The 21,231-nt window shown below is 40.0% G+C and overlaps 1 protein-coding gene across 3 annotated transcripts in view; it reads right to left on the reverse strand.

Moving 5' to 3' along the window:
- LOC149081013 (uncharacterized) overlaps nucleotides 1-21,231 on the reverse strand; it is a 236,654-nt gene that overhangs the window by 14,642 nt on the left and 200,781 nt on the right. For all 3 annotated transcript variants that reach the window (XM_089237748.1, XM_089237747.1, XM_089237746.1), the window contains exons 2-4: nucleotides 15,639-15,904; nucleotides 15,341-15,510; nucleotides 163-268 (exon numbers count right to left, since the gene is read on the reverse strand). In XM_089237748.1, the coding sequence (XP_089093874.1) occupies nucleotides 163-268; nucleotides 15,341-15,510; nucleotides 15,639-15,904 (542 nt within the window). The remainder of the gene's footprint in view (nucleotides 1-162; nucleotides 269-15,340; nucleotides 15,511-15,638; nucleotides 15,905-21,231) is intronic.

The following is a 21,231-nucleotide window of genomic DNA, read 5'->3' on the forward strand; positions in this document are numbered from 1 at the left end:
CGAAACGTCAAATCTGATCGCTGCAGATCATTTTTTATGACCTTAACAGTTACATTACAACCCTCTAGGTAACTAGCGATCTCTCGGATAGTTTCCTCGAAGCTGCCATAATTTTTTTATTTATGTTTTTACTAGTAAAACCAATAGAAAGTATCCACTTACTAGTGTTCTGGCAGTTCCTGAGATCAAGGGCATCGATGATATGTTCGACGTGTTCAATCTTTTCGGAGTAGGACATGGTGTCTGGTAACCTGAGGAGCGCTGAATACTGCAAATAGAATTAATAACAATTTATCATCAAAATAATAATTAAGTCTAATCTGTTTCTAGTACAAGGTATTAAAACAATGTTCATGTCACTCATGAAAACTAGATCATCAAGCCGCTAGATGGTGTGGCGCAGAAAAATGTAAATATATACAGTATATATTTAGTTGTGTCCACACACACACGAAACCGAAACAATATTTATGTCGATCATCAAAATGGGTAATGCACTACCTGCGTCCTAGGGAAGTGTGAGTACCTAACAGTCTGAGTGCGTATCTAGTGTTGTATTTGATTTTTCAGTGCTGCCATCTGTATTTCCGAAGCGAAGTGCAATGATTGATTATTTGTACCATTTGCTTATTGTACTCTCTGTGGCGAGACTTTTGAACTGGGAGATCGCCTCTCATTCAGAAGTGAAGGGTATGAAGTGATTGAATATCTGTCCCGTTTGTAGGCTCATTGCTCTTTGCGGCAAGACTTTATAACGGGGATAATTCGGCTCACATTCGCGCCCCGACGTTGGGAAACACAGGAAACCAACTCCAGCCGACCGCCACTGTGGCGACAGTGGGTGGGTTCGAACCCATAACCTCGAGATGCGATTCCGTCACTAAGACCACTGGATTTTTCTCTTGTTGGTGAGCGGACGCGCCGGACGATTCACGTTGCACGCGACGGAAAAAAAAAAGCTGGGAAAACCCGGCTTTAACGATAGTGTACATACGATTGTGTTACGCAAACTCCACCGACGCACAAAAGAAAAAGTCACGAATCGCAAAATCGAAACAAGGGCATCGTGGGAAACACCGAATAAGTCAATGGGACAAGAATAAGAAAAAGGAGGAGAAAGTCCCGACGCGGCGAATGGAAATTTTCATGGCAGCACTGACCTATTCCACTGAAGGGAATGGCGTATAGAGACACACGAAATATGCATATAAAAGAGAGAGAGAGACGGAGAAGCATAAATTGCACTTTCGCTTCGATCGCTGTTTTTTGCTCTTAAGATCCGAGTGGCTCTTTCGAAAGAGAGAAAGAAAGGAAAAAAAAGGCAAACGACCCTCATTAAAAATGATTCGGTCCTTCGCCCCGAACAAAATCATAAAAACCTCCAGAGCCCCCAGAAAAAAAAAAAAAGAACACTTTTCTATCTTTTCTTTACAACTTTCCATACCGAGGGGGGAGGAAAAATAAGCCCTTTTTTTTTCTTAATTTTTCTTCTCTGTTTCTTTGCCACTCGCAATCGTAAATATTCACTTTTGGCTCGACTCCTTGATGCAAATGGCTCGCTTGGCCCTGGTTGTGGTGGTGGTGGCGGCAGTGCCGAGGAGCGAAGCAGAAAAGAAAAAGATGGGTAGGAAAGAGAGAGAGAGGATTCTGGAATTTTTGATCGGGCCTTTTTCGTAAAACGCCGAGGGACGACGTGAAAAAGAAGGATCGTGTCGAAATCCCGATCATGTAACGATGGAATCGAAGAAATGCGGGACGCCATCTTAACAGCACCGTGGACAACCAACACCACCTATAGAACGAAGCCTCCACACTTGTGATGTAAATGGAGAAGGCCATTTCTCCTATTGCCATTGGATGTACTGCATAAAAAGGTAAAGATATCGCATGCGTCGGCCTGCTGTATACGATGGCAATAGGTGAAATGACCTTCTTCAGTGACGCGACGAGCTTCGTGCGGAGGCCTTGTTCTATAGGTGGCATTGGGGCGAAGCCGGGGCAAACAATGCGTTGGGGCAGGGGCATATAAGCATATTAAGGGTTCTTTGTCTTGGACAGAGTTTTTGGCAATTAGTTTGTTAAGAAGTTAAAGTCAAAATAACATTAAAGTATTGAAGATACGTCATTCACGATTAGGTTATTTGTGGAGCTTATGATTACAAGGAGGAAAATTCATCTCTGCCCCAAAGGGACTCGAACCCCGGTCTCCAACTAACAAGTGGTCTACTAACTAAGGTATGGAACAGGTAGAATATTTCTCCCTTAGAGCGTATACATATATATATATATATATATGTTGAAAGGCTCCGGTCAATAATAGCTCGTGAATGACATATGCCACCAGATGTATATACTTGTTAAGACAAGATTCTCCGAAAGACTGGTTATAATTTTGGTGATGAGTTTTCTTCACCAAATCTTGTATTAAGGTATCCGACTACCTTTCTCGTCACTTTACTTTCAAATGGTTCTGGAGTGAACTTTAAATACATTTTTTGATAGAAAGTGTCTCGAAATGGTGAAAACAAGGACAAATTTGGGTCTATCTATTATATTTTCTATGAAAAAGTCGTTTTTATGTCAAATCTTAGGCAAAATTCACGTGATATTCGAAACAAGATTGCAAAAAATTTTATTAATGAAATGCTTTGTGATTTTCACAGTGCATTTAGCTAGTTGCAGGTTATGAACCAAAATTTAAAGGATTGCACGATATTTTCATAAGTTACACCAAAATATGTTTAGGTGCGTGTGAATTTTTTTGAAATTTCATCCTACATTTTGTCTATAAAACACTGTAATTCAAAAAATATATGTGATAGATCTTAGATTTTGGTTCATAATCAAATAAAGAGCGGCAAAGAGAGTTACGGAATCACCCTGTCTTAACAATTATCTATAAATTTATGGAAATTATTTTCCTTCAAATAATTTCCGATAAATAGAAGGGACAAAAAAAAAATTGTCTTGACGGTGGAATAATCGCGAAATCCTATATCGCAAAAAAAAGGCAAAGAAAGCCTTCCTCCATAACGCGTATGAGACAAAAACGGAATCAAGCAAATACCATCCGATACCCCGATATTAAACGAATGTGAGACATCACGTAAATGGCCATTCATATCAATTGTACGTTAAGAAAGGAAGAAGTAAGATTACGAAAAAAAATACCATCTGTCCGACGAGATCATCATCGTGGAAAGACCAAAAAAAAAGGCCAAAGGTCCGGCCGCAATATAAACTATTGGCTCAGTGAACCCCCCTCGTTTCTGGGGTTAACGCACCACTTCTTAATACAGAACTGACCCCGTCCCAACTCTAAGGACCCAGAGCAAACTCCACAATAATAATACATGCAAGTAAGTGTGCGTAGATGGATATATATATATATACAGAAAACACGCACATGTACGCGCCGCCGTATCAACTTATATTTCGGTGGAAAGGGTCATTAACATGGAGAAGATGATAAAAAACAATAAAAGTATTTTTCCCTTCCAATATATTACTCAAAATGACGAAAGAGAAAAAGAAATGGTGTACTAGGGCTTCCTGTTTATCATACGCAGTCATGGATAATTAATGTGCATTTTTTTTTCTTCCGTGCATTTCTTTTATCTCTCTCTCTTGTCAGGAATATTTTTGCTCGAGAAAAGAAGAAAATGTCTAAGGAGAAAAATAAAACCGCCAATGCCTCGAAAATATTCCGAGATATGTTGTCTGCTAACAATGTCTGCGGACTGATTCGAGTCAAAGGTCGTTCCGCCTCAGGTAAATATTTATGTATGTTTATTTTCTTCATTTTTTTTTCTCGTCTTAGGTTCGGTGGTTGGGGGCTGCTGTTCGTGTAGAAAAAAAAAAAAAGCTGCAACTGAGTTTTATAACGACATCGAAAGGACCGTGTGATTTTGTTGTTATAACCGAGGTTGAGGATTTCAAAGATTCCGTACTGGAGGTCAACACGCGACAAACGTGCTGGGGATTGCCTTGGAAATATTTCAAAATATGTGAAGACAGATGGTCCATCTCCGATTTCAATTCGCAAATCTATGCACACCGCCGTGTTTGGTCGTACGCAGTGTCGACGTATCCCATACCGCGCATGTTCAAAGTCCTTCATCGAAGAAATTTCTTCGAAATACGGGGCAATCCTCTATGTGGAAATGGAAAATGAGATCGATGTTGAAAAATGAGCGTCACTTGCAAAAAATTTATATGTTGGAGAGTGGTAAGCGTAAGAATTTATATTGCCATATCGTTGCCATTTGTGCAACATATTTATTCGTAAAATTTTTTTTTTACCCCCCTTTTTTTTTTGCTTTTTCACATGTGTTCCTTGCTATGTAAATATCTCATATTGATGTTTTTATTGGTCAGAACCATGAATAATGAGATTATAATGACATTTTTCGGAACACACAAACACATGTGAAGAAGCACATGTGTCAAAAAAATCGAGAATTTTTGACGTATGACATTTCGCACGAACGACAACGAATTATGTCAGTAGAAAGTTGGGACACCCCTGCTTTAGATGACACGAAAAAATACTACCATTAATCCAGAGCAACTACGAACTTTGATAGTTACAATGTATCGAATTCTGTTTTTATCGTCGTAATTCCCATTAAAAAACACAGCAAGAAAAAACATTCTAAAAATTTTTCGCTGGACAAACGCACGACTTTTTGGAGGCTTTATGTATAACATTCTTTGAAGCACGCACAGGGGTAGATGACCCGTGACCCCCTTCCCCAAGACAATCAAAAATTAAAAATATGTCAATATTTTTGTGAAAAAATTAAAATATCGAAAGAACACGTGTGCCATCTTTGACATACGAATAGGCCCCGAAAATTTTTGGCTTATGAACATGAGTCCCGTTTGCCCATGCAAAAAACCTGCACCCAGCTGGAATCAGGACAATTGCAATCCTCGAATGTGCAAATACTGGGTGTCAATTCGGAGCGTTTATCAAGTGATCACAAGTACGAAATCAGACACGAGTGCGAGCGCCCTTGGTGCTTGTGGGAGCACCGCTTGTGGTGCCCACGAGCAACAGGTTGAAAATGCCTGCTCTACGGGAATCGATAGGAAACAGTGCCTTCCTGATGTTATAGCCGAGGAAATGCGATACCTGAGACAACCGTCATACACGAGTTCGACTAAAATAAAACTTTTCCCCCTTCAAAAACTGCAATACGGTTAATACCATGGGCAGTAAAAAAGCCATTGTCAAATCTCTAGGGCGAAAAAAAAACACGTGGACGGTCACATTATCAAATGCCTAATAGGAAAAAAAGAAACGAGAAGCATCTCCTCCCAGATATCGAAGAAAAGAAGAGTCGAGTGAGGAAAGAAACAAAAGAGAAGAGAAAAGATTGCTCTTCTGTTTTAATGAGGACACAAGATGTTAACCTCAAGGTCACCGAAGACGAACCAAACAGAAATAAATAAATTTCTTTTATAACGAGCTCGCCGTTGGGATCGGTCAATGCCGACCGGATTAACATAATCACTTTCCCCGCCCACTTACACTTTCGAGCAGCTTCCATCTATACCGCAGACGTCTTTTCGCTTCCATCATTTGCATATTCCACGTCGAGGAGGAGGAGGAGTGAGCCAAAAGGATAAATAAACTGTCACTTCAATAAGTTAGGCAATTTGTGTTTTTATTTTTCGGTTCTTCTTTCTTGCAAATCCTTAACGTTTCCCCGCTAATGAGTCATTGCTAATGTTGATTGAAGAAAATGTAAATCTATTTCGGATAATAGAGTTCTTCCCCTTTTTTTTCCAATTGACGTATGCAGTGAAACCACGCTACAATGATAATCGATATAACGATAAATCTACCTACAACGAATCTCGTTTGGAATTGCCTAAAGTGTAAGAATGTTAAATCCCTCTCGATACAACGATATACTTTACTACGATAGATCCTTCTATAACGATATTTTTTTGAGGAGGTTGTAAAACTGCTGCGACGATAATTTTTTTATATTTCACCCAAAAAATCACCTTCGATGTATTTTAAATTTCTGATCAGTTGTTTTTTTTTCTTTTCTTCGGATGATTAATAACGTGGGTATTTTGTACTATCTACCCTCCGAAAGTATTAATGGAGTTGCCGTGAAGCTACTTTCTGGGCGGTAAACGAAAGCATTGCGAGAGAAGCTACTTTACAGGGTGAAACAAGCAACCGAATTCTGTTCACCGACAGAGAATCAATTAGAATTGTCTGCTGCCAAATAAATGCTGATAAATGCCTTTTTATGGTGGTACTAATAACACCATTTCAAAAGACATGCCAACAACAGCGTAAATTTGGCGGCGCCTGATGATAATGCTACCACTCGATATAACTATAATCCCTCTACAACGATATTTTTTCTCATCCGCAGAATATCACTATAGCCAAAACGCTATTTCCCGTTTTTATGGAAAATCGTTTAATTCGTTCCAGGTATTGCCCGAAATTTAAAGATATATATATATATATGTATTTATTTAAATACCAAGGAGGGCTACGAAAAAGTTATAGGGCAATACAAAAAGTGACCGAAGGATGAGCAGCTTCAAAATTGAAGAAATGACAATTTACGGGAAAGTGAGATCTCTTTGATAATTTTTGTCGCACCACGGCCATTTTCTGCACTCGAGGGCCAATTATATCGGGACCTACAATTTATTGCGGAAACGCATGGCTTTCTTTACAAATCGAAATAAAATATTTAGGCGTCAGTCAAACTTCTTAGGAGCCAACCATGATTTTTGCTTTAATAGACCAGACTTTTCCGGGACTTAATTACGTCTATCAACACGAGAAGGAGTTATGTAATGCAGGGCTTGACAAATCGAAAAAAAAAATGTAGGCACCAGAAAAATTTCTTAGGAGCCCCAAGAATGATTTCAATCCCAAGAAAAACGGTCCTGAATAATGTTTTTTTCCGACTTTTCCGAGACTTTATATTCTTCACCTATTCTAAAAGCAATCAGAAAATTTAGACTCTAATTTAGCAGCCACATGAGTTACTTACTTACCCCGACCTGGCGAATGTGATTCTCCATACGGGGATTCCTCGGAGGGAACATTTATTTTCCCAATGAAAGCAAACATAAAAAATATTTACATGTTCCCCCAGGGAGCACTATTAACATCTCACGATGTTAGCAACCACATGCAAAAAAGATTTAGGCACTGATGCCAATTTCACAGTCACCGTGGTGACCTGGCTGCTGGGATTTGTGACGCCCTACTGAAACGGCGATTGAATTGTTTCCCACTTAATCAGTTATCGTGTGCGGGGATTTTTTTTTCCGATATCCCTTTAAACGGGACCAAAAAAAAAAAAAAATATTTGAAATCCCTTTACATAGAAAAGAGATATTTAAAAACACTTCTTCTATTTAGCTCCCAAAATTTACAACGCCTTGCCATTCGAATTAGCAAATACAGCTTCTTATTCTAAATTTAAAAAGGAATTATTTAGTTACGTTGCTGCTATCACTAACATTGAAGACTATTTTTAACTGTAAATTGCGGGACTATGCGAATACGGTACTCGAATTGAAATTGCCTCTTCATGTTATGACTGTTATTAACATGTGCATTATATGTGACTGTGAGAATTGTTTTGACTATGATCATTAATTTCTTTGATTGGTTGTCAGTACGGGTATAATTACCCCTTGACCACTCATATGTATCGATACACTTGCATATGTTTAGATATATCGCATTATCGCATCGCATCACATTGTATTGTGTTATTTTTTTTCGAATTTGAATGAATTTAATTGAATTTTTTTTAAAAATATTACACTTTACTTAACTTTTTTTTAAAGAAATTTCAATAGATCATGGAAAAGCTATTTTTGCAATACTAATCAAACGCAAAAAAACCCCAACAAAATCGGGAGAAATGCCGATGAAAACGTGGAAGGAAAAGGATTCAAGATCCCATAAAGGAAAGAACGGTCTAAACGAAGCGAATAATGAATGCAAAAAAAAACATATAAATACCTAAAATGTCGTAATCATTGCAAATCGAGATAAGTATTGCATTTTATCGGAGATAATGAGGGGGAAGAAGAAGAAAAGAATTATGAAGCAACAACAACGACGTACGACACCACCATTCCGCAACATCCCTTCAGCACATATGTGTATTCACACACACACACACACACGCATAGACACCAATTAGAATATAAGAGAAGACCGAAATTAATTTGTTCCAAGGGCTCGAGCGAATCAATGAGAAAGAACAGGAAAAAGAATTCCGGGGCAAATAAATTCTTCAACGAGGAATCCTCCATCAGTAATAATAATAATAATAACACGAGCTTTTGCCCTTCAAAAATAATATCCGAAAAAGAAAAAAAATGACGTCACCGACGAAGAAACGAGTCTTTGTTTATCCAGTCAACGCACCAGAGAAGAGTAGCTATTAAAACCTAAGTAGTGTTGCCAGCCTCGTAAATATTAATTTTATTAGGGTTCTAGTCTGCCTGGCCAGAGGACAAAGGTCCCCACCAACAAAACAGCCTAACATAAATTCTTCAAAATAATACAAAAAGAAAAATTACACCAGAAGAAGAAGATCAGTCGGAGAAAGAGCCGATTATTATTATACCATCATAGACAAGATATATCTAACAAGAAAAGAATCGAGGATCCTAGTCCAAGAAAAAGCTTTTTTGCTGTCTGTTCACTACTGCAACGCATTTTATATATAATAAGTACATACCACCACCCTTTTCTCTCAGTCGCCTAAATTGGATCAAGGGCGTCCTTTCGCCCCCCCCCCCCATCCATTTCTCCAACGAACATAGGAGAGAAATTTATGAGTCTTACAAACTCGCAAAATATCCCTTACCACTGTATAACTCTCGCTATTATTATGCTATTAGGCTTTGGTGTAAGCCATAAATCTTATCCGGACTGCTGGCCTCCAAAAAGCACCTGACATGGTTTTGATTGGTCTCCTTGACTACTATCTACCGCCACGTAGATACATACACACGGACAGACTCAACCACCAAGTAACTATCACTTTTTTCTGCCATTTTGTCCCACACTCTTACATCATTCGCTTCATAAAGAAGGCTTGATATTTCTGTTTTATTAAGCCTTTTAGTTCCAATAACACATAAGGTAAGAGGATATTTAGCGTTCGTGGAACCGAATATGAGTTATAAAATTCGTATAGCTTTTAGGAATGGTTTCTGGTGGAGTCCCCCCCCCAACCTTCACTTATTCTAAAAGTTTTTGGTGCGCTAGCTGCTCTTACAGGGTCACAAAATGACTTCATATGAAAGGTTAGATTTGTGATCACGTTGCTTTACCCCTGTTGTGTTCTTTTAATTTCAATCATTTCTGTAGTATTTAGATAATGTTTGGAGGTGATTAAATTTATATAGACTATGAAACAAAGTTTTGATTGGACGCGTTTTACATGGGACTTCTACTTGAAATTTCTATCTGTAACGATACCAATGGAGCTCGCGTGTTTTAATGGGGGATACAGGCACATGACAGATTAAGACGACAGTTTTTCTTATGAAAAATGACATTATAATTAGTAGACATATTAGTGACGTATGAGAAACTGATGCATTTTGATTTCAATATATTTATTTTGAGATCATTAGAGCAAAACCAATTTCGAACTTTGATTACATCGTTGTTAATAATTTCATTAAGTGATTGGTAATCATTTTCTGAATAACGACGTGCAGTGCCATTTGTAAATGTAGTTATTTTGGAAGTGAGTTCAAGATTACAGAAATCATTAATACATACAGTACATAGCAAAACAAAATTTGGATGAGTCCCAGAGTAGTTCCTTGTGGCATTGCTCTGTGGATGCTCATTGGACTACTAATAAATTTACCGCTCTAAAAAGATTGAGATTAAGATAGGATTGAAATAAATTATGAGCAGTTCCACTAATTCCACATGCGTACAATTTGCCTAGTTTTACAAATTGTAAACTATGATTGATGCTGTCAAAACATTTTCGAATGTCAAGAAAAATTGGCATTGTTTGTTTTGAGTTATTTATAGACTATAAATTTACTTAATTCAATTAGTGCAGTTTCAGAGTTTTTCTTTGGCAGGAAACCGTGTTGATTATTTGAGAAGAAATTATGAACATTTAAGAACGAGAAAACTCTATCTCTTATGATAGTTTCTACGATTTTGGAAGCCGTACTGAGTACTAAAATCGGTCTGTAGGTACTAAGATAGTTTCTATCACCTGTTTTGTGGATAGAGGTAATGATCGTTTTTTTTTAGTGTATCTGGCAGAAAATACCACGTTATAAACAATTATTTGCAAGATCAGAAAATAACCGAATGGCATTGTCAGGAAAATGCTTCCAAACTTTTGGGTTTTACTGAATTAATGGACAAAACCAATGATTCAATAAGAAACTAGGAATTGGGAATTGAGAGGATTACACTCTCCCGGCTTTTTTCCGGTGCTAGGGCAAGTGGAACCTAATAAATTTACGTTATTGCCGCATTGACTTCATAAATTGTGGTAGGAAAGGACGAAGCTCCTGAGTCAGCACAAGGCTTCTTCAACAGGCCTAAAAGATGAATGTCGATAAGTAGAAGAACAACTTCATAGATATAGTGTTAAAAATGATTCCAGAAGCAAAGGTTGGTGACAGGGTTCTTGTCAAACAAAAAGTAAGTGCAGGTGTTTGTTGGGCAACTAACCGAAGTATTGAAACTCGTCGGGAAGCAAGATTTGGAAGAAGAATCGGTACTACATCTACCTTTGAATGACCCGGCTTTCAAGACAAAGGTAGGATTAGAAGTGATGACGTTTTGTCATTTCCTTCACCTATCAAGTTTGATGGTCTGCGAAAAAATTCACACCCATTTTCCCATTTGCCTCATATAATGCCCGATGATGTTTACGAGAGGGGTCGGGGGTCGCAGTCGTTTCAGGCCCTCAGGCTGCCAGCCTCACCTTTGGGGGGGGGGCATGGCGCAGTCTGCGGACCTTCTGTAGTTTCTGAAAACTTGAGGGGAAACTAAGCGTATGGTAGATTCATCCTCATGATCGATTGCATTAAAAATAATATTGATTTGCCCTCCGATGACTTCTCTATAAGATATTCATAATGATTCGAATAATTTAATAATATAAAACTCAAAAAGTGGAGTAAGCAGTGACGTGTCAAGGAGTGCGCATCCATGGCCCACACCCAATACCTCGAATTAGATAGGGGCTCTACAATATAGATTTTAGGTACAAGGGCCTCCAAGAACTCAACAATACACCGTGGGAGTAAGACAGAGGAAAGTTAGAAAACCATTATCCGCCCCCCCCCCGGATGTCACACCAAACTTTCTCGATTCCGAGAGAGACTTCAAGGATGACCCAAGACTCGCTCCCAACGGGCTGCACGTAAGTCCGGAAGCCCACAGGAGAATGTTCTCATGCAACTGGACACCTGTAGTAAATATTTCCTTTAGTTGTCCCAATCCTTAAGGGGTGACTGACCCCACAAAGGTCCCTGCCCTGAGAGGCACCTGCCCTGGACCAAAGCAAGAAGAAAGAGAGCCAAAAAAAAAGAAAAGAAAGAAACTTTCACATTCGACACAGCAAAACACAAACAAGCGTACAGCCGCATTATGCGCAACAGGAATCGCCGGAACAAAAAATCTCTCATACTGATCTCTCCCTCTCAACAAAGGCGATGGGAGGACGAGGGTCCCATTCCAACGTGGGGTCCCCTCCGTCTCCCACAAAAGAACTTTCGTCTATTTTGTGTACGTGTCCTTTCTTCACTTTCTCCGCTAGGCTAAACTCTCGATTTCGAATGTCCTCCTGGGGGTCCTTGAACCCATCCCTGCACATTTGAACTCGTACGAACGCGTACGGTACAATGATGCGTATTTTGTCGAAGATTATAGGACGACCCTCCCGTCAGTCCCTGGAACTGACCTTTGGTTTGTGTGTGTGTGTTGTGCACCTTGCAGAAAGGTTTCTTATAGGAATTGACCTCGAGGTAACAGGAAAAAATAGAAAAATTGTATTGATATTATTCAACAGATAGAAAAAAAATTCATGTATATATAACCTGTGCAGTTGCATTACAATAATCATAAGAAAGAGAAACTTTTTTTTGTATATAACGTTTCCTCTTTATGTATGACATAAATATAACTATACACAGTAGGAGATCTAAGTGACGATTGCAGCTGTTATTCCTACCGTTTTTCGGATTCGTACAATAGGTAACTGCTATAGTCACGTCATTTAAAGATGGTTATATAACGCTAAATTTAGCGGAAATATCGAAGAAGTTCGATGAAAAGAAAGTAGCTTCATAACTGCTCGGGGTGCCCTTCTGGATAGATGGACGTACAGAGTACAGGTCTGCCTTTCTTCATCTATCGATGAAAGGCAGCCTGGTGCGTTTTCCGAAGAATTCTGAATTGAGAATTCTGTGTTGAATGGACTGCTTCTAACCGGCTCTTTTCGGAAATTTGCCCCGTAATGGAGTCGGGATACACGTCCCGGAACAGAAGATTTCACTCACACATGCTGAACCCATGGTCAATTCTCAATATCAATCCTTCAATTATCAATAAACTTTGGTGGCCCGTGACGCATTTCCGGATTTACTACACATTTCAGGATTGGCTCGCGGCACATTTTCAGATCATTTAAGCTGCCAACGACGTATATCCAAATCAGTTGAGCGACCCCCGAAGCACAGTTCGAAATCACTTGAGGGACTAGCGACATACGCTAAGAACAATACGCATCCCTTCCTGGAATAAAAATACTTGCATCAAAAGGTCGCGCTAGGTTCCATGATGATGATTATAGGTACACATTTTAAGGGAGTCAAGCCAAACGGTGCCTTCTAAGTTCCCCTTAAGAAGAATGTTACGAGGTGAGGTGCATGTTCGGTCGGCTAGTGCATCCCTAATGTCATCAGAGTACAGTACAGGCTGAATCAATCATTACACGAATCAGAATGCACTCTGTGTGATACTTCATCTAGTTCACTGGGCGCCGCAATCCTATTCATACCCAACAGGAAGCTTGAAACGGACTGCAAGAGCCCCCTAGGCCAATCGACGTGTTCTTACCTTCTCGCACCTTAAATAGGCCGCAACAGCCTAAAAGACATCGTTACACACATGCACTCTTTGACAGAAAAAAAAATCTTGTTCTTTCTATGTAAAGTGTGTGCCGTATCTGTACAATTACCTCAGAATCCTCGTATATCTGAAAGATTATAACTACCCGAATCCTTATTTTATTCCGAGAAAGAGGAGAAAAAAAAAAGCTATCAAAACAGGAGGCGAGACCGACCACACGTTGACCAAACCGATTGGGTTTGCTGGTCTCGTACTCCCCACCTGATTTATAGTTAGCCGTTTAAGAGTAGAGGAAAAAAAGCCAACTGTACAGTCTGCGGCCACAAAGTTTTTCAATTCGGGAGAAGCACGTCCAGCCCGTTCTGTGAGCCCTTATTTAATGCCTAACAACTGTTTCTTGTTTGCCTGTCCCCAGGATGTCATTGACACTCCCCAAATTCAACGGGCAACTAATTTGTCCAAAGGATTTTCTTATTATTATTATTATATGTAAAAATCGATACAGTCACTGACCAGAGAAAACGGCAATTCGTGTGCGCGTATGAGAGGGTGGTACGAAAAAACGCTAATATACGGTCACCAGACATGCTATCGCTAATTTGTGAAAGGTTAGCGGCGGTAATAAATTCGTTAGTTTTTATGACCGGTTCCAAAAGAGAAAGAGAGGGAAAAAAAACTTTCGTTCTTGGTTATTGCAGGTATATTGGTATATATCTTGGTATATTGGTTTAACACGGTGTATTCCGAAGACTTCTTTCGTTCGTTGTAATGAGATAATGATATTTTCTATGTACAGAAAAGCCATAATAAAATAGAGCTGTTTGAGGCTGTATTTGTAAAAGCATTGTCGAGCTAAATACATTCAGTGGAACTTGGGTGTTTTCCACTATTTAGTACACTAAGGACATTCAACTTTTAGGAGAGTGCGGGCCACTTCACTGGTTTGAAAACGTGTCGCACTCGAGTGATCTTGAACTGCACCGGGAGTCACTTAAATGGTATGATAATGTGCCGTGGCCTGTTTGGGTGGTCTGTGGACGTGCCGCGGCCTGCTTTGGTGATCTGTGAATGTGCCGTGGGTCGCTTAAGTGCTCTCGGAACTGTGCCGCCGATAATTTAAATGATCTGGAGCTGTGCCACAGGTCATTTAAGTGATCTATAAAAAAAGTGTCATAGATTAAGTGGTCACCAAATGTGCCAAGACTGACTTAAGTGGTCTGTAAATGTGCCACGGGTCACTCAAAAGATTTGTAAATTTGCCGCAGTACATTTAAATTATCTGGAAAATGTTTCGCGGTGCACTCAAGTGATCTGGAAATGCACAGGTAGCCACTTAAGCTGTCGGTAAATGTGTCCGGGGTCAGTTAATAGCTCCTGAAATGGGCCACAGTAAACTTAAGTCGTCTAAAACAGCAACACCGGTCATTCAGGTGATCTGTAAATGTGTCGCGAGACACATTATACATTAATATTGACCGCAAATTTGCCGCGGGCACTTAAGTGATCTGTATCTGAGCAACAGGTCACTCAAGTGATCCATAAATACGCCGCGGGAATAAAAATACTTGCATCAAAAGGTCGCACTAGGTTCCATGATGATTATAGGTACATATTTTAAGGGAGTCAAGCCAAACGGTGCCTTCTAAGTTCCCCAGAAGAATGTTATGAGGTGAGGTGCATGTTCGGTCGGCTAGTGCATCCCTAATGTCATCAGAGTACAGTACAGGCTGAACCAATCAAGTGATCGGGAAATGTGCGTGTCGTTTAGTTCAATTTTTTTACAAAATTAGATTTGAGGCCGCAGGTCACACGAGAGACTTCGAGGGCCACAACCCATAGCCCGCGGGTCACGTTGACCCACTAGTGACAGCCCCAAAAATATTCTGATTCCTCCCCCCCCCCCATAAAAATCGACACCAAGTTTGGTACAGACGAGTTTACAATCGGGCTCTCGACACCTTTACTTCAAGGGCGTAGCGGGGGGGGGCGACTTGGGGTCTGATCCCCCACCCCCCGAAATGTGACAAAATGACCGAAAAAAAGATGGCCAAATCTATTGTTCTCTATCACTTTGGTTACCCCCCTCACGAAATATCTGGCTACGCCCCTGCTCTACTTTAATTATATACGCTGTGCTTAAGGTAGGTTTCCTGAAGAATTTTCCCGTGGTGTAATGTCCAAGTACTAAAATGAATTTTTACTCACAATTAAGGTTTGCCGTAATGTAAGATCGGTGAAGAAGACGTCCTGCTGTAAAACGTAGCAGATCTTACGCCTCAACTGTTTGTTAAGCTCTTCACCGTTCAGGGTGACGGTTCCGGCGTCCATGTGTATCCTGCCACCGATGGCGTTGAGCAGGGTCGTCTTGCCGCAACCTAGATTTTATTTTTATGTGAAAAAAAAACCGATTATGATTATTCTGTTAATGTATGCCAACTTTGCAACTTCGACAATAATTCAATAATTCAAGTCAGCGTCTGCGAAATTGCCACCCATCACTCACCTGATGGACCCATGACAGCCAGGATCTCCCCGGGTTTGACGAGCCCACTGACGTCCCTGAGGATCTGCTTGCCTTCGTAAGAGACGCATACTTCCCTGAAGACGAGCTCGACTGGCTTCTGCAGTTGCTGATGGTGATGGCTGTTGTTTTGCTGTTGGTGGTGGTGGTGATTATGATGATGATGGTTGTGGTGGCGATGGCTGTGGGAGGCTGATCCGTGGTTCCGGACGCCGCACGAGCCACTCAATGAGGAGCCATTGTTTAGCCTGCGGAGAAGAGAGAAGGAAAAAAAATTGACGAATCGAAAAGCAAATCGAACTCGAAGCAAACAACCAATCTAATTAAATTAATCAGCAATAACTTGGAAAGAACTAGCTTCAAATTAGTTCGATGGGCTGCAGGTATGTATAAAAATTTAAAGAGTTGATTTGGAAACATATCGGACGTTGCTCATAGCAAATAAGCGGGGCCCAGCTCACACTAATGGACAAAAATTTTTCAGGAGCGGGGCCAAAAAAAAACGAAAAGAAATAATTTTTGCGGGCCGGGCATTGGTTAACCTCGTTCACTTCTGCGTAATATGCAGAAAGTCTCTTAATTTGATCGTGGGCAGCGAAAAAAATTATTCACTTCCATACTATCATCCTAAAATCTGCGATCAGCCGCATCTAGCTCAAGCATATCTCGTAGGCCCTTTAAGCCCTCGAATTTAACACTTAATAATAATAATAAATACTTGAATAAAAATATACTGTTCAAGTAAGTCAATACTTAAAAAATTACTGGAAGTTGTTGAATTCATAAATAATATAAGACTTTGGGGCATAACTCTAAAAAGTAGAAAAGGTTTTTTTTTTTGTTTTTTTAGCACAGAAAAAAAATTGGTAAAAATTTTTGTCGATAGAGGGTGCTGCATGAAAACAAATCACGAAATACATAAATCAGAGTCCTAAAAAATACAGGGTGCACGATTACGGCGGCTCATTTTTGAATTTTTTGTCTTAGTGGTGCTTACATAAGATTGATAATGACCTTGGTTGGTGGAAACACTATTGGTAGAGTTAGTTACCTCAGCCACGAATCGCCGGCTAAAGCTTTACGAACGCTTCGGGCACAGGAGAGACTAAAGAAAGGTTCAGATCCAATCACTCCTTCCGGACTGGTTTCCCTGACCCCCTATCGACACAAATTAGAACTAAATTTTTTTCTATACCAAAAAAAAAAAAAAATCCCCCTCCGTGAGAATAAATTTTGAATGTGAACCGCATTCAAATATATATATCAATTTTTTTGTTTTTTAAAACATATACGAATGAATTGAATGGTACACCCTGTAAAACGAAGTAAAGTGAGTGACAAAAAAAACCGTGCGTGAATAATTCTTTCACACGAAAATGTCTAGAACGTTTCCATCCGTTTCAGAAGCACGAATACATTAAATGCGTCCGAGAATTTCCGTCCGGCAAAAAAAAAAACAAAAAAAAAAAAAACGGGATTCACACTCACGCTTTTCTTTCGTACAGGTGCACCGAAGAGTTTCGTTGTTGTGCATGTGCGTACTGAATGTAGAAACGCGTCTTGGATGTCGGTGGGAATCGGGTAAATAATCTAAGGGGCCTTCACACCGTGCGGTGACAAACGGTCATTTATTGCTCGCGACAAAAAAAAAAAAAAAACATACGTAAGTAATATAATAATGGCATACGCACATAGGCGCGACGAACTCTTCGAGCAAAAAAAAAGAGCAGCAGTTGCAGTAACCGTGACCGCTTATAAGCGAACAAACACTGCTGCGCAAACTGCTCGCGAAATCTGCATTTTTGTTTGGTTTTTTTACGTAAAAGATGACATTACGACAGAAAAAGGAAAAGAAACAAAAAAAAAAGAAAAGCAACACGATTTCCATGTGTTTCCTCCCTCTACACTTTTATTTTTTAGCTATGCGTATGCTGTACGTATGTATGTATGAAGGGCATTGGGTTAGTGAACCACATTCTTTCACACGAGTCCCGTAAAGTTAACGGCATACGGTCAATGGAACGTGAGATTTTTTGCTATTTTCTGTCTTTTTTCGTTCCCCCTCTCTCCCCCCACCCCCCCATCGATATCTAAACCGAATCACTATGTCACGATTTCGGATACGCATAACGTTGGTTCCCGAACTTGTGGTACCCGTACCCAGGGTGGGTACGTGACGGGCTGGGCACGGATACGCTAAATATTAGCAGCGATGGCGGAAAAGCAGTCTTCGTCCCATTTTTTAATTATAAAATCAAAGTACGGGTCCTTGCTAAAAGGTCGATCTTGACGGATGTATCAAAGTAGATGTAGATTTTTCGTCCGTGCTCATCATCTCCATCCTATCCAGGAACACATTTCCACCTTTATCCAGAAGCAGAGGCAGATTTATAGTTTTGAAGCACTCCTCCGGTTTTAGTTCAATGTTTCTGACTACTTGTTCGACAAATTAACCGGGCCCCTGTATCCCCCTATGGTTGTCCCCTCCCCCTGTAAATATTCTTCTATCTGGGAGAGAAACAATTTTCCATAAATTCAATTGATTTTTGAACGCGGATCTTTAGACCCTGAGAGAGATTTCCGTGAGCTTCCCCTAGTTGAGGTTCTATGGAGGGCCGTCTAACATCACCTTTTCCCCTTCGAGCAAAGTTATGTTCATAATCCCTGCACTGAGCTGAAAGTATAGAATTACACATTTACGTACTTACTCTGGAAAATTACGGTACCAGCATCATACAGGACAACGTCTATGGGCGTGAGAACCCTGACCATAGACGCAGGATCCTGGGAGGTGAGGCTATTTGAGCCGTGCGCGCTTAAGTCCATTCCACCCCCCCCCCCACTTCTTTCCCATGGTTTCTTCATGTCGGGCCTCAGCCATATCTGGATTTACCCAACGAGTCAAGATCGCCCTGGGTCTATGTGCAGTTCTGCTGAATTCTGAAATTAGTCGTACTTTTTCTCCACCCCACTATATTTCACTTGAAAGCATCACGACTGTCACAACTTCTGGTCCCTCACATGCTTCTACACATTTTAGATCACTCACTTTGGTCATTCACTGACCTGGTTCTTTGCTCTGTAGGTCACTCCCATACTTGGTTAAACACATGCTTGCACACACACACACACTCTCTCTCTCTCAAAGTCACTCTTTTGAGTGCACACTGATCAAGTCCATCGCTGTCTACAACACACTTTTGATTGTTCACTGACCAAACCCTTCGATCTTTAGTCAGAGTCTTGCAGTACGCCTTTGACTGCAAGAGGCTCAGCTCCTCTCATCCTGCAGAATGGCGGACGCGTTATGGTGAATTTCTAATGTAAAAAGCAAAAACTTTGTAAGAATGTAAGGCCGCCTGTGGGATGGTGCCCTATCTGCTTTACTGTTGTGGAGGCCATAGCAATGAACGAACCGTGGCCGTCGAACGTTATACAGAGCGCCGAGCTCAAAAGAGCCCTACTCTCCTTCATCTAGGAGTAATACAATACAGTAAAACTCGTCTGAACAGACATCCCCCCCAGATGCGGTCCCCTCTTTTTTGGATAAATAATAATTTCCTCCTGTACAATAAAACTATTCTTTTCAAAGTCCTGATTAACGATCACCCATCTTTTACGGAATAATTTTTTTGTCCCACTGTTGTACGCAAAAGAGAGGTTTTACCGTATTGCATTAGCATAAAATGATAATATTTGAATGTCGAAGTAAATAGAAAAGAAATTTACATATGCACTAGTTCGTCACGTATATATGACGCAATAAACGCGCGCGAAGGCAGTAGAGTAAAACCTCTCTTTAGAGACAGAACTTGGTCTATAATGGAGAGGTAATAATTGATTTATGTACTTTATAAATCATAATTTTAGTTTCTTAAAATTTCAATCGACTGTTTTTGGAAACTATGATAATTGCTGAAAATATTTTTCTAAAAATACTGTTCCTTTTTTTGTTCAGGAAAAATGGAAACAATGTTTAAGAATATAAATTCCCGCCTTTGATTCTATATTTTTCCGACAGATGGCGCGTATGACCATTTGCGTCACTATGGCGTCATGATTACGTCAGAGTATGGCAGGGATCCCGTTTCTTTAGGGATTGTTATGAAAACACATCGGTTTTTTCCCCTTTCGTTTATATATATTTGTTCCGTGGCCTTGGTATTTATTTTTCGCCCGTACACGATTCGGTATTAATCGAAATTTCATGATTCTGCAGAAATTATATAATATACAGTGAAACTACTTGCTACTTGTGTTGGGGGCCACCTGTATGTCGGGAAGTCATTTTAAGATTGGAATAATTTTCTTGTCCGGAATTTGTACCCTATGGGTATTTACATTTCTCCAAAGGACCAGTTTTCTGAAAACACTCCACAGTAAATTTCTTTTCAATCAAAAATTATAATTTTCAGAAGGGAAAGTACACATCAACCAGAGATGTGCTAGTTTTACAGCGACCCAAAACAAACAACACAACTAACTTTGTGACCCATGGGATTTCAAATTTTAAACAAAAAATTGCTCATTAAATATTACAAAATAACAAAATTGTTTTAAAAATTCGTGAAACTAGTCAGTGGCGTCTCAATGAGAGGGACAACGGGTCCTGAGCCCAAGGGGCCGTTTAGTCAAACAGGAACGCAAAATTGTGGAGAGCGCTTTCCTTAATTATATAGGAGGAATAATTTTGACTAATCCTTAATAATTGTCACTAATTATTGTTTCTCAATAAATTCTGAGATGCTGATTTCCCCCTGAAACTTTAGGAAATCATTTCTCAAGAGGACCCCAAAAGAATGTTGTGGTCCCAATCCAAACTATGGAGATCCTTAAGATAGAACCAGAGGTACAAAAAAAAGGATTCATTAATGAATTGGAAATGAATTTATTCGACCCATCTTAGAAGCACTTGTGACCCATGAGTTGGGAACCCCGATGAACCCCCCAACAGAATAAACAGTTCTTCCAGTGGTAGAATCTAATAAATTCTTATCGTAACAAAAACAACCACTGTAATTCACAAGAGAACGGTTATAAGCCGGTAGCTTTCAAAAAGTAGCCCGAGGACTCCTAAAGGTTCCATAGACACGTTAGGTGTCTAGAAACGAGTTAAAATTAAAATATAAATGAATGTGAGTGACTGTGTGTAGACCTGGACAGCAATCAGATAGTCAGTCAGACCAAACAGGCATTTTGGAGCAACCGCGTGCTATTCAATATCACGTAGCTGCTCCGACCAATGGTCTGACTGACAGGTCCCTTTTCAACACCAAGCGGTTGCTCTAAAATGCCTGTTTGGTCTGACTGACAGGCAGCTCGTTCACCATCTCGCAGTTGCTGCAAGATGCCTGTTGGGTCTGACTGACAAGCTCGCTCAACATCACGCGGTTGCTCCAAAAAGTCCTGTTTGGTTTGATTAGCTTATTCAACATCACTCACTTGTTCCGAAATTGGTTTTTTGTCTGACTGACATAACATCCAGCATCATGCGGATGCTTGAAAAATGCCTGTTTGGTCTGACTGACAAGGTCGTTCAACATCGCAGTTGGACTGACAAGCTCGTCATCGCTTC

Source organism: Pholcus phalangioides, unplaced genomic scaffold (assembly GCF_987345545.1).
Source record: "Pholcus phalangioides strain wild (caught in Gottingen) unplaced genomic scaffold, Ppha-v1.0 ptg000010l_1, whole genome shotgun sequence".
In the NCBI taxonomy this organism is placed as follows: Eukaryota; Metazoa; Arthropoda; class Arachnida; order Araneae; family Pholcidae; genus Pholcus; species Pholcus phalangioides.